The 12,598-nt window shown below is 38.5% G+C and overlaps 1 protein-coding gene across 3 annotated transcripts in view; it reads right to left on the bottom strand.

Moving 5' to 3' along the window:
* METTL15 (methyltransferase 15, mitochondrial 12S rRNA N4-cytidine) overlaps nucleotides 1-12,598 on the bottom strand; it is an 80,338-nt gene that overhangs the window by 33,298 nt on the left and 34,442 nt on the right. For all 3 annotated transcript variants that reach the window (XM_064426037.1, XM_064426038.1, XM_064426039.1), the window contains one exon: nucleotides 10,436-10,572. In XM_064426037.1, coding sequence (XP_064282107.1) covers nucleotides 10,436-10,572 — 137 coding nt within the window. The remainder of the gene's footprint in view (nucleotides 1-10,435; nucleotides 10,573-12,598) is intronic.

Below are 12,598 nucleotides of genomic sequence, written 5' to 3'. Positions count from 1 at the left end.
GTCATTGCACAAAAGGAGTATTGAATTTTAAGTTTTTAAAATTCAATAACATTTTTTATTCACAGTTCTTGCTACAACAGTTCTGAATTTATAATAAACTAGTATCTCAACTAAAGAGCCACGAAAAAAGACACCAAATTAACATCAAAAGCCTACAGAGATTTCTTTTTCAGTCCATTTTTTTCATCTGCAAAATATCCAACCAAACAGAGCTCAAGGTTTCTATCAGACATAGTTTTGGTGCCCTGTCCATCAAGTATGTGACCATGCAAAAAAAAAGAAACAGATAAGACCAAGAAAACCAGTGTCTGCCACGTCCACTGCTGTATTCTGCTAAATTCCCCATAAAACCATAATAATTCAAATACCTGGGAAGAGCAAAATGGAAATAAGCAGTGGATATTGTCTGGCTGGACTGGAGCAAAGCTTTCAGCACTCTCTCACAGGGAGCTGGGCTGGGGGAGCAGACATTTCAGGGGTGCAGAAGTGGCTGCCCAGCAGATCCCAAGGGCTGTGGCACAGGGTCTGGCTGGAGGCTGGCCCTGCTGGTGCCCCCAAGGCTCAATACTGGCCCCAGAATTGTTTAACTTACCCATCAGTGACAGATGCTATGGTTGTATTTGAGGGTCCCAGAATGAGGGAAGAGATGAGAATCTTGACTCTGTGTTTTAGAAGGCTGATTTATTATATTATGATATATATTAAAAATGCTATACTAAAAATAGAAAAGATTTATCAGAAGGCTTGAAAGAACAGGAATAGAATGCATAACAAAATCCTATGACTGCTCAGAGCCTTGGCACAGGTGGCTGTGATTGTTCATCAATTGAAAACAATCCACATGGACCAATGGAAGATTCACCTGTGGCATTCCACAGCAGCAGATAGCCATTGTTTACATTTCTCTCTCCTGAGGCTCCTCAGCTTCTCAGGAGAAAATCTTGGCAAAAGGATTTTTCAGGAAATACCATGGCGACATGATGCCCCCTCACAAGGTTGCTGATGACACAAAGATGGGAGGAATGGCCCTGGAGTGCTGTGCATCCCTCCAGAGGGACCTGGACAGGCCGGAGAGACGGACAGAGCAGAACTGTGTCAAACCCAACAGAGGGAAATGCAGGGTCCTGCACCTGGGGAGGAGCAGCCCCATGCACCAGAACAGGCTGACCTGCTGGGAAACCCATTGGTGGGGTTGCCCCTCATTACCATGATAATTCCCCCTCATTAGCACACTAGCATCAACCTTTACATCCAGCCTTTCCTTAGCTGCTGGTATTGACACATACACCAGGTTAACCTGAAAGACATAAATTTCTGCCTAAGAAAATTTCACCTTACATCCCCAAATTTTGTTAGCTTGAAGTAAAAAGTTGCCCTTTACACTCTCAGAGCAGTACCCAAGCTCACTCCAAGTGAAATAAGCTTTGTTGCAGCATAAAGTTTAACAAAGTGACACTACTGATTATTCAAAATGTTCACACAACATTCAATAGTCACAAATTTTTGGTCATGCTGTTTGAAAAAGTAACAAACTACACATTCAATTCTGCTGTGACACAATTTTTACTTACCTATAGCAAATTTATTTTACTTATTTATTTTTAGAACACCAAAACACACTAGCATAATTTCATGCATCACCAGCTTTTGGCTTAAACACTACTAAATGCCAGAAGGTATTTAATTTTAATATTGTACTCACGGGGTGCTAACACGCACCTAAAGGCAGATGGCAGAAGGGGTTGACTCCACTCACATGCTGGATGTCACACATCACTCCAACCTCAGTCCAGACTGCAGTGCAAGGAACCAAACTTATCCTAATGCTCAGGTAAAGGGGATTTTAAATATTGAAATTGCAGCAGCCTCTAACTTCTCGTGACCACAGTGAGACTGACAGTACAAACACTACCAGTAACACAGATTGATCAGGAATAATAGAGGTGTCCTATCTCACCAGCACAAACAATCTCTTGTGTGGAGACCACTTAGTCAATATTGGTCTCAAACACTTGCACCATTCAGTGGTGACAAGGCCACAGCCAACTTCCATTCCAAATTACTCATTTTGGAATTTTACACAGAAATCTTTTTGGAATTTTACACAGAAATTCTCTGAAATCTCTCCACCCAAATCTTTGCTTCTTGATCAAGCTAAACTGATGTACTTTTCAGGCAGCCAAACACAAAGCAGCAATTAACTGGCTGATTTTACTTCCAGCCCTTTCAATATTCTGTACAATACTTGGCACAGCTGAGTCACAAAGACTAAAATAAAATTAAAATGTAAATTATGTTTATTATCATGACAAGAAAAAAAACAGAATTATGTAGTCAAATTAATTCATTTTTATGGTCTGTGTCACCTATATGCATAATCCTACTGCATAACAGTATCTGAAGCTCAATGACTCAATCACAGAAATAATCTGAATTTCTCTGTAGGTTTTTATATTTCATAGTTAAGTGTGAAGCTCAGATGTGATACAAAAATCTGTTTACAAACATTTTCGTTTAGTTACTTGTTTTCCTTTTTATCAAAGCAGAAGAAATAAGATTACGAATCAGATACTATCAGCTTTTTTTTTTTGGGTTAATTTAGCCACTCAGTAAATGATATGTTTATCTTAAATACCAGCATGTCTTGACCTTCTCTCAGTAAGTGACAAGCATCTTTTGTCCACAGATTGATATAATTTCCACTTTCACAGGAAACTGCTGCTGTCTTCTATCCCCAACAATTATCATCTATCTACTGATGAAACCAACTTTTGTCTGTATTGTTTGATACAAGCAGGAGTATTTTAAATCAGTTCATATCCTCTTGATTTGTGCAGAGTGCCTTAATGCCTCCTATTGTCAGTGTGAGCAAAAATAAGCTAATTATGCAGGCTGGTACAAACCTGCTAAGGAATATGAAAATACTATCTTCTTATCATGACAAAATCATCTGTGGACAACCAGCTCCAAGATACAAAAACGTTCTGATTGGAAATTATTATGTGCCCCTCTCCCTACTCATTAGAAAGAGTTTTGCTATTATGAAAAACTGAATTTTAGAAAATATGAAAGCAGTACTGTATCAGTGTCCTTTAGGAAACTGATTATTTTTATAAGAATTGAACTGTAAACCCTTGTTACTGTAATGAAAATATACCCAGAACTCAACTGTTCATCTGGAAAATATGCTTATGCTGTTTGTAAAATATTTCTAAATATTTTTGAAACATGCATTATAAAATGTTAATAATCAGAATTTAATTTCTACAATCATTTACATGCATTTTATTAACAAGATGGCTACGAAAGCAATATAAAAGTCCTTAAGTCATCCAAATACCTATAAGAAACTTTATCATCAAAACCAAGAGGAAGGAAAATTGGCTCAAAGAAAAAGCTGATGTCTCCTTTACAGATCAGCAAGTTCAAAGATTATTTCAGTACGGTAACTACTTACTTGATGGGTATTGAAAACACTTTTTTCTTTTAGAAAAAAAATGTACAACCCAAATTAAGCCTCAAAGAGCTGTTCTTAGAAACACTCTTCGTGTAAAAGCTGTACCAGTAAACTTGACAGATCTTCTGAGCACTTTTATACCACACTCATACAGATGAACTAAAGAAAAAAAAATATAATGAATGTGTCTGAATTAACACTGATTAAAGTAACACTTGATATTGCATTCCATCAAGTCCAGCTAACAGGTCCTTAAAAATAAATTAAGGATCTGGACATTTGTACCAAGAAGGAACTCAGATTGCCCACATTCATCTCCATCTCCTTAACCAAGACACAGAGGGGTCTGAAATAACTTCAGAAGCTTCTCACCCCTCTCTTGTGGCCGTAGCTCTCTTCACAGAGAGCAGCAGGCACTTCTCTTTTCCTGGAGAAGCAGAGAGAGAAGAAAACAATCCTCATCTCCGTTCACAGCTCCTGTTGTTTGGCACATGTGGAACATGCTATGGAGATTTTTTGCCCAAAGTGATTTGTCAGCTGGATTCTGCTCAGGGTTGTTTTGATTCCTTGGCCAGCTGGGTCAAAGCTGTGTCCTGGCTGTCTCAGTCAGTCACAGGTTTTTCAGTATTATCTCTTTAGTATGTCATTTAATATAGTATTAGTGTAATATAATACAGTTTAATAAAGCAATTGTTCAGCCTCCTGTGGGGGGGGAAAAGGTGGGGCAGGGGGAAGCTACCATTTTCATTGCCTTCCTCAGGAAAAAGGGAGAGAGAATTCTCTACCTGGGAGACAGAATGATGTCTCTCTCTGTTCAGTGAATGTGAATATCACACTCTCTATCAACTGACACGTGGTCCTCTCATTCTCTAAGTGTCAGAGCCCTAAATACTGAGGATTTTGAGCTTTCTGTGCTGAGAGGCACAAACTCACAAGAGAACATCACGTTTGACCTAAAGCTATAAAAGAGGTTTCCAAAGTTGATGAGTGGCACTAGGATTACAGGTGTGTAGTTGGTTAGAAGTAGATAACATCACAAAGTATAAAAAGTTTAGGGTTTTACAATATAGCAATAAATATGAAGCAAAATAGAGGTTTTAAAATGGAAACAAATTATTCTTCTTTACTTCCTTCTTCTTCATAAGTTTAAATAATATTTTATAATTAAACGTAAAAGTCCAAATTGCAGACTTCAAATAATCAATGATTAAGACAAAAATATAAATTCTTAATTAAATAATTTAAACTTAGAAAACCTTGTAACAAAAAATAATAACCATTTTATACCTTACTAATAAAAAAACTACAGCACTCACTGCTGTAAAACTATAACACTAATAAAAAACAATAAACACCTAAATCTAAACACAAACTATCATCTCAAATACCTTCAATCCTAACCCAAACAAAAAGAAAAAAAAACCCAAAAAACAAACAAAAAACCCACCACCAACAAGAAAAAAACAACAACAAAAAAAATCCACAAGTAAGGAGTTAGCATTTCAGAGTATTCCTAGAAACACAAACTGTGATGGAAGAAAACCAACTCATCCTAGTGATGAGTGTTTGTGTGTTTCCTGAGTACATCTGTGGTCTAAAAGGTGCAGCCTCTCCAGTCAGGAAGGAATGGAGCTGCCTAACCTGTACCTCCATTGTCTCAGGATGCCTAAAGTTGTCCCAGTTCAGGTCCATGAGCAGGTGGATCACACTGATGGGTCTGGAGCACGAGGCTGGACCAGAGGGCATCCTGAGCTCTCTTCCTGTGGGAATGGTTTTGAGATTGTCACAGTTTGGGAACGGCACTCCCCGGTTTGGTGCTCCAAATCATGCACTGCTGGCTTACTTCCCCTTCTGCTAATACCTCAGGCCTTAGCATTTATATTTTTCAGGTTTTGTACTACTTTGTTGTGTGGTTCTGAGCTTCACATGAGGGCATGGTGAGCTCTGTGCACAGAGCAGGGAGACAAAACAATTCCTGCTCCAGCTGGGCACCAAGGACAAATGATCCCAATCTCAGCCCAAGAGCACAAACCCCGTGGGCTGCAGAGAGAAAAACAAGCAGGATGGGACTGCAGGGGCTGCAGCTGGAACTGGACACTGAACTGCAATGTGCACATGGAGCAGAGCTGAGCCCAGGGAGAGACCCCGGCAGCGCTCGTGCATTTTGGGACCATTTGGGTTCATCTTGGGTGCAGCCCTGGCTGGGCTCTGGTGCTGCCCAAGGTGCATCCATGGAGGAGATCCTTGGAATGAATCCCTGCATTATTCTGTAGCTCTGTCCAGCCTCTGCTCTGGGGCAGCCTGCACAAGGTGTCACTGCCACCCTCCCCCATGCAGCGGGATGGAAAGGAGAACTGGAGGCACAACAGATGAAAATCACAGGTTGGGGTGAAAACAATTCACTGGGAGCAGCAAATGAAAAAAGGAAATGAGCAGCACTGGCAGCAATCCCAGTAACAGGGTGTGCAAGAAAGGTAATTAATACACACAAGCACTCACCACGTGGAGCTCCACGGGCTCCCCACCACCCATCCACAACTGGGGGAGACCCCTTCCCTCCCCAGCCCCTGCACACCATGAGGGGTGGTGGGGAATGGCATCCAGGTCCTGGCCATGCCCGTCCTGGCTGCTCCACAAGTTAACCTGGCTGGGACCAGGATATATTGTAAGAGAAACTAAACCACAACTGATAAACATCAGTTATCCTCAAAACCAACCCTCACTTAATGTAAAACCTATCTCTTCTAAGACTTTCCCACCAAAATAATACAATTAAGCAGCTTATTCAAGAGCACTCGGATCAAAATGATATTACGTTTTGGTATAGAAATATGTTTGGCTTTCCTACTCAAATCTTTTGGGAAACAAAATAAAAGCCAGAAAAGTAATATTTTAATATTAACGGCATTTGAGGGTCTTTTTACTACCCTCAACTTAGCTTTTCCACATCATATTTAAGGTAATTCACTTATCTTTGTTGCCTGCATTTGACAGACAGATAGATGTTGACATACATGGAGAATTCGTTAGAAAGAAAAACCCTGTAAGTAACTAAGTATACTTATATGTAGTGAAGGCACCATTATAATAAATATGCCTTGACTGCAATTAGTTGTATCCCTTACACAACTACAGTTAAGAGCTAAATAAAAATAATATACAGCAAGAAAAGCACCAATACCTAATATTAAGCTACAGCACATAAGCACAGATAAAAAGCTTATCAGAATTGAACATAAAAAAGCTGTTTTTTCTAGAACTGGGAAAAAAACCCCAAACCTATTTTCCCTAGAGCATACAATACATAGCTGATCTATCTCCTTTTTTTCTGCAAACTTGGTGCAATTCTGAAAGCAAAATCCACAGGCACCCTCACACCTCAAAATCACTTTAAAACAACCTTAAAATGGCATTTAAATTGTATGAGGAATTCTATACTCTTTATCCATACTTTTGGGGCACAATTCCTTATTCTGCTCAGAGAATTGCAAAGCACATATTTTTTTCTCTCTCACATTAAAAATTTTCCATGCTGTTGGTTAATTGCCAGATTTCAGCCACCTCTCCAGCCTCTTCCTTTCAGTGGGCGTGAAAGGGTTTATTTGTAATATCTGGTGCTACTGCCTGAGTTTTATCTCCTTCTCCTGCATCCTCAGCAGCAATTCCCAAGTTGGTGGCTTCCCCAGAAAGCACGTCAAAGGATTCCCACCCACGCACTGAATATCTAACAGACCCTGACCCATTTTCGCCTTATTGAAGCAGCACTGCATGTTTTAAAAAATAAAAATAATAAGCAGCAACACTAAATGAATGTGAGAGCTGCAGCTGGAATTCCTCTGCCCTCTTCAGATTTCAGCTCTAACAAAATCGCTATCAAAAAATAGTGACACATTTAAAGGGCAAACATCAAAAGTATTTTCCCTCAGTTTTTTCCTCCAGTGACTTATTAGTCTAGCTGTCTTTCAGTTAAATATATGGAGGATTTAATTTATGTGTTCTGAATATAGAGAAACCCCTTAATTTAGCCCTATTTATCTGCTCTTGCCACAATACCTTCAGGCATATTCCACAGAACCACAAGAAATGCTGAGGTTGGAGGGACCTCTGGAGAGCACCCAGCCCAACTGTCCTGCCAAAACAGGGTCACCTGGAGCAGGTGTGCACTCTCAGTGAAGTTCTTCCTCATGTCCAGGTGGCACTCATTGTGTTTTAGTGTATGGCCATCAACAAACCAAGCCACATAGTGAGTAACAATGGGAACGATGTGATTTCACTGAGATTTTTGTCACCTAACCAGAATAACCAATAGCACACGCAGCATTCTGGTTTAAGCAGGGAATAAAATGGCCACAAAACTCAGTTGAAGCACGACTTGCAGTTTGCCCATTGCATTCACAGCTTCAGCCAAGGGGAATCAGATTTTACTGGTGATGGTTACACAAGAGCCTCTTCCTTCCCCAGCTGGATGCTGTCACCTCCGAAGCACATGAGCCACTTCAGCAAGTCAAATAAGCTCTCCCTGAACAGGAATGCCAAACAGAGGAGGTGGAGAAAAGCTTGGAGCAGGGAAAGTGGAAGATGTTTCTAGCCCTGTGTTGCACTTGTCAGTGAGGTGCACCCAGGGCTGTGCCTCTCACAGAGGGACAGCCCCACACTTCTCTGAGACTGCAGCTGCACGCTGCCATTGCCATTTCTGAGGTAGCACAACTATTCCTGTGGCTCCCTGGTGAGCCAGGCCACTCTTTAACCTGAGAACAGACCTGACCAGACACAGATGTCACCTGGATGAATTCCCCAAGCTTCTGATGCCCGGATTTGAATTGAATTGATGCAAGGTTTGTTTCTAAAATGGTGCAGAGAATAGACAATAAAATCCCATAATGTTAGACCAACTAGCTTTTAATGAATACTGAAAAAAATCCATTTATAAAAGCTCCATATCTCAGAAATAAATCTCTTATACTCAACTAATTTGTCAGCAAACTCTGTCCTTACCTGTCTATAAATTACATCCTTATACTGCCTTTCTCCTTTTAATTTGACAATGGTTTATGCAACTGACTTCCCAGGGAATGCAGATTTATAGTTAGCACATATGGAACATTCTTTTGCTATAGATTTTAACACAAACTATCATATTTACCTTATGAAAAAGGACTCACCTGTTCTTCCTAATAGGAAGGACAGAAAAAGAGGGAAAAACACCAGAGAAAATAAGAACACAGCTCTGTATCCTACAATGCATATCCAGGAGGCATCCAGTCATCTCTCAATGATTCCAACTTTTCACCAACAACACCATGCTATTTAAGGCTCCACTTGATTCTAAGGATAACTTGCACCCACAAAGTTAGACACCAGCATCAAAAATAACAACTAGGAGACCTCCTTTGTCTATTCAATTTATTAAATCATAATTTACATCAACTGCTGTACAAAGTTCATCTTTTCTAAGCCAGCAGAAAATGACTGATGTCAATTATTGGCAGAAGAGCACCCAACACTTGTAAAATCTCTTGATCTATCTGGAAAATGAACTTTTCACATCCAGGCTTGCATAGGATAATTTCAGATAAACTTATACTGTTCATTGTTGGTTTACCTTGCGGGAATGTTTCTAAAAGACTTTTTTTTTTCTATGACACAAAGAACAGAAGACTTTACAACTCCCATGACATTTGGCAGAACATGTTTGCAGGCTTAGTTTAGAAGAAAATGGACTTTCCTTGACAATACTCTCCACAGCACTCTGTCAAAAAAAGCTTTCTCTGGAGAAATAACAGAGGAGAGGCATTCCACAAATTTGTAAATATACATTGTGTGTCACTTCAGCCCAAAGAGAACTGAAAATTTAGAGAAATAGAGATGTAAGTGGTCTTAGAGAGCAGGATGGCTGGAAAATAATCTATGCTGTCCTGACACATGCTTGCATCTCTCCCACTGGGTCTCTGTCAAACACACTTGAAAGGAACGCACAGTTTAGCCCTTTATCTTAGAAAAGCTGAGGAACACCTTCTGCATTGCTTAAACATTACTGCTGCCCTAGAACTTCTATTTATGTGGGACAACACGACTGAAGAACCAGGTGGTTTTTTTATCTGCCTCTTCCAGATTTCTTCTCACTGGAAATATTTGCTTTTCTTCATGTTAAAGCTCTTTTTGAAATAATGTTTTCAACCTGATGGTGAGTACTCTCTCCTTACTACCTCACTTAAATTTCTCAAGTCTTGGCTACTTCACATTATTTAATTTTGTATCTACGTATTTTTACTTCTTGGTCAGATCTGAAAAAGTGACTTTCTGAAAAGCTCACATTCAACTCCATATATTGCACACTTTTGCACCAATGCACTGATGTTCTGAGTGGGTTCTCTCCTGAATTAAATACAGGAATGAGAACTTTGCACTTAGCAATTGTTCATTTAGCAAATTCAGCACTCTTATTTAAAAAGAAAATTGAAGCACAAGCTATACACAGAAATTGTAGCTTATTAAATTGTTCATTAGTTTCTGAAGCCAGTGGCAAAATACTTAGCAAACCCAATACTGAATTACAATTATTTTGGGGTTTTAAAAATTAAAATATTCATAATCCATATCTAAATGACCTAATTATTTTAAAATCTATTATTCCATCATTTTTGTGAAATACATACCACAAAGATATGTTTTTGTACTACTTTGCAATCAGAATCATCTCAAGGCAAGCAGAACACACAAATCTTTTTAAAATCCCTTTTTAAAGATAAAATTAGCTACTCAATGCCTGCTTAAAATTAAAACTACAAAACAGACATTTAACTTACACATGCCAATGCTCATAAACAAATTGAATTGCATCTCCTGTTCAACACACATCATAGAACACTATTCCACAACAAGCTATTAAAACTATAAAAATATGTTAAATTACTTATAAAATACCCAAGTACCAACCTTATCCCAACCATATTTATAAGAGAGGAGGAGACAACTCACGGGTAGGCTTCTGCAAGCTGCTGAGCCAGGCTGTGAGCCGTGGGATCCCTGTCCAGGGCATACACAGTGATGTCTCTGGCTCTCTCTAGGAGAGCTGCTGTGTGACCTCCAGCTCCAAACGTCATATCCAGGATACGCTGGGGAGTGAAAACACAAACACCTTCACCTCAGAGCACTGACAAACTGATGGCTGCTTTACAACTTAGTTTGAAAATCCCTCTCGTGTACCAGAGGAAAATATACCATTATCTTTTTGAAAATCTATTTTTTTATTTTGTACAGAATTGCAATTATATCAGAATTCTTTTTCACCAAAAAAAACTAAAAACAAAAAAGAAAACGAAACATCAAACACAAACAAACAAAACACCAAACCCAACACCTCCAAAATCAAAAAAAAAACCCCATCAGTGGAACTTAATGCTTTGCTAAGCCTTCTTTTGCCTATAAAGGAGCAGCAGTGTTTCCAGAGGCTACCCCATGCCTCTTCCTCCTCTGGCTGGCACCTGACTGATGACAAGGCAGGAATTATTTCTGGGGACAGAAATAACTGGCTCTTTGCTCAGCAACGCAGAGGTTGTATGACTGCAACTCCACTTAGGAATTATTTTCTTTTCAAATTTCAAATTCACTAACTGTCTGCAATTCTACAGTCTAGGGAATGCATGCTCCAGCACAGAAAAAAAAAAAAAAAAATTTTTATTGTTTTTGTGACAATATATCTAAACCAAAGTACAAATGTGACTGACTCTCTCTGCACCTTGGTATTGCCATAAGTCTTTTTGTTCACCTGACTGAACTGTCCTCTCTTGACTGAGGGAAACACTAGCTAGACTTGAAAAACAAATTCTCCATATACTTCAATATTAATATCTGCATGGGGTTTTTTCCCTGCTTCTCAGATTATTTTTTTTATGTGAAACAGGTTTTGAAGACTACTTATCAGCTATAATCATATTAAATATAAATTAATATGAACTAAACTTATTCTCACAAATTATACAGCTCAAGGCTAAAAGTACCTTTTAAGTGAAATTTTCCCATCTAACTCTTGAAAGAACTAAGAGCCAACCACAAACTCTTTTGGGTTAGAGCAGAAATTCAAAGGCAATGAAGACCCAAAAATTTTTCCGGAAACATTTTTTAGAAAATGGAAAGACTTATATAAGAAATTCTCCCCAAAAATAAGTAACATACTCGTAAGACAAATAATATAACTCTACTGTGGCTGAAAGTAAGGACAAATGATCTTTAGGCTGCATTATTTAACACAATTTCTTCATGCTATAGTATGACATTTCCTAAGCTTATGCTCTAGAAGCAGAAGTTTCCTACAATATTTCACAAAGTTAATGAAGAAAACAAAATTTAGCTGGGTGATCACCCAATACTACATTGCACCACTCATACGAAGAAATAAAGCACTGATCAGAATTTTTTTGTGAGCAGTATCTCTAAGACAAAACCATGTCACAAAGGACATACCATCCATTCTACACAAATCTATTTAAGCATTCTGCCACAATGTATTGAAGCATTCTGATTTATCTCCTGCCATAACAAAATCAAAAGTATACTGCTTGAAACCAATTTATAAACACAAAACTCAAACCGCTAAAAAATGTGGTTGTTTCTTCAACACAGGCGAACATAAGAATTTAGCTAGATTTTAAATATACTTGCATATGCTAAAAACTCCAAGCATGTTCTCTGGAAGTTGTCACATACCTGTAAGATTCACAGAAGCTTTCTTATTAAAGATTCCAATCACTTTGGGTTTTCTTTGCATTGTGCTGTTACTTCTACTGCATGCATAAAAATCCAACACTGACTATTTAGTGGGATATTAAACTAATTAGCTACTTTTTAAATTATCTTCCTTCAATGAAAATTATTAATATTCAAATGTAATTTTTCCCTCTGCATTTAGCTTAGAAAATTGCAAAAATGAACATGGGTTCCAGAAAAAATACAAATCCTACTAAATTACTTTTAAAATTTCCAGGGTACATCTGTTATGCTTTGATTTCTACTCAAGTTATTTCCATTTAATCCTTACCAGAACTAATGTACATAAGCAATAAACAGACCTCTAGCTTTTATATTCTAGTTCTGTAGGGAAATCCATTTAGAAAATCCCTTTAGAAATATGTGGAGGAGCAA

The sequence above is a fragment of the Passer domesticus genome, chromosome 6 (genome assembly GCF_036417665.1).
Source record: "Passer domesticus isolate bPasDom1 chromosome 6, bPasDom1.hap1, whole genome shotgun sequence".
Taxonomy (NCBI): Eukaryota; Metazoa; Chordata; class Aves; order Passeriformes; family Passeridae; genus Passer; species Passer domesticus.
The sequence above is the reverse complement of the archived record's forward strand: the minus strand, read 5'-3'. Positions and strand labels throughout refer to the sequence as shown.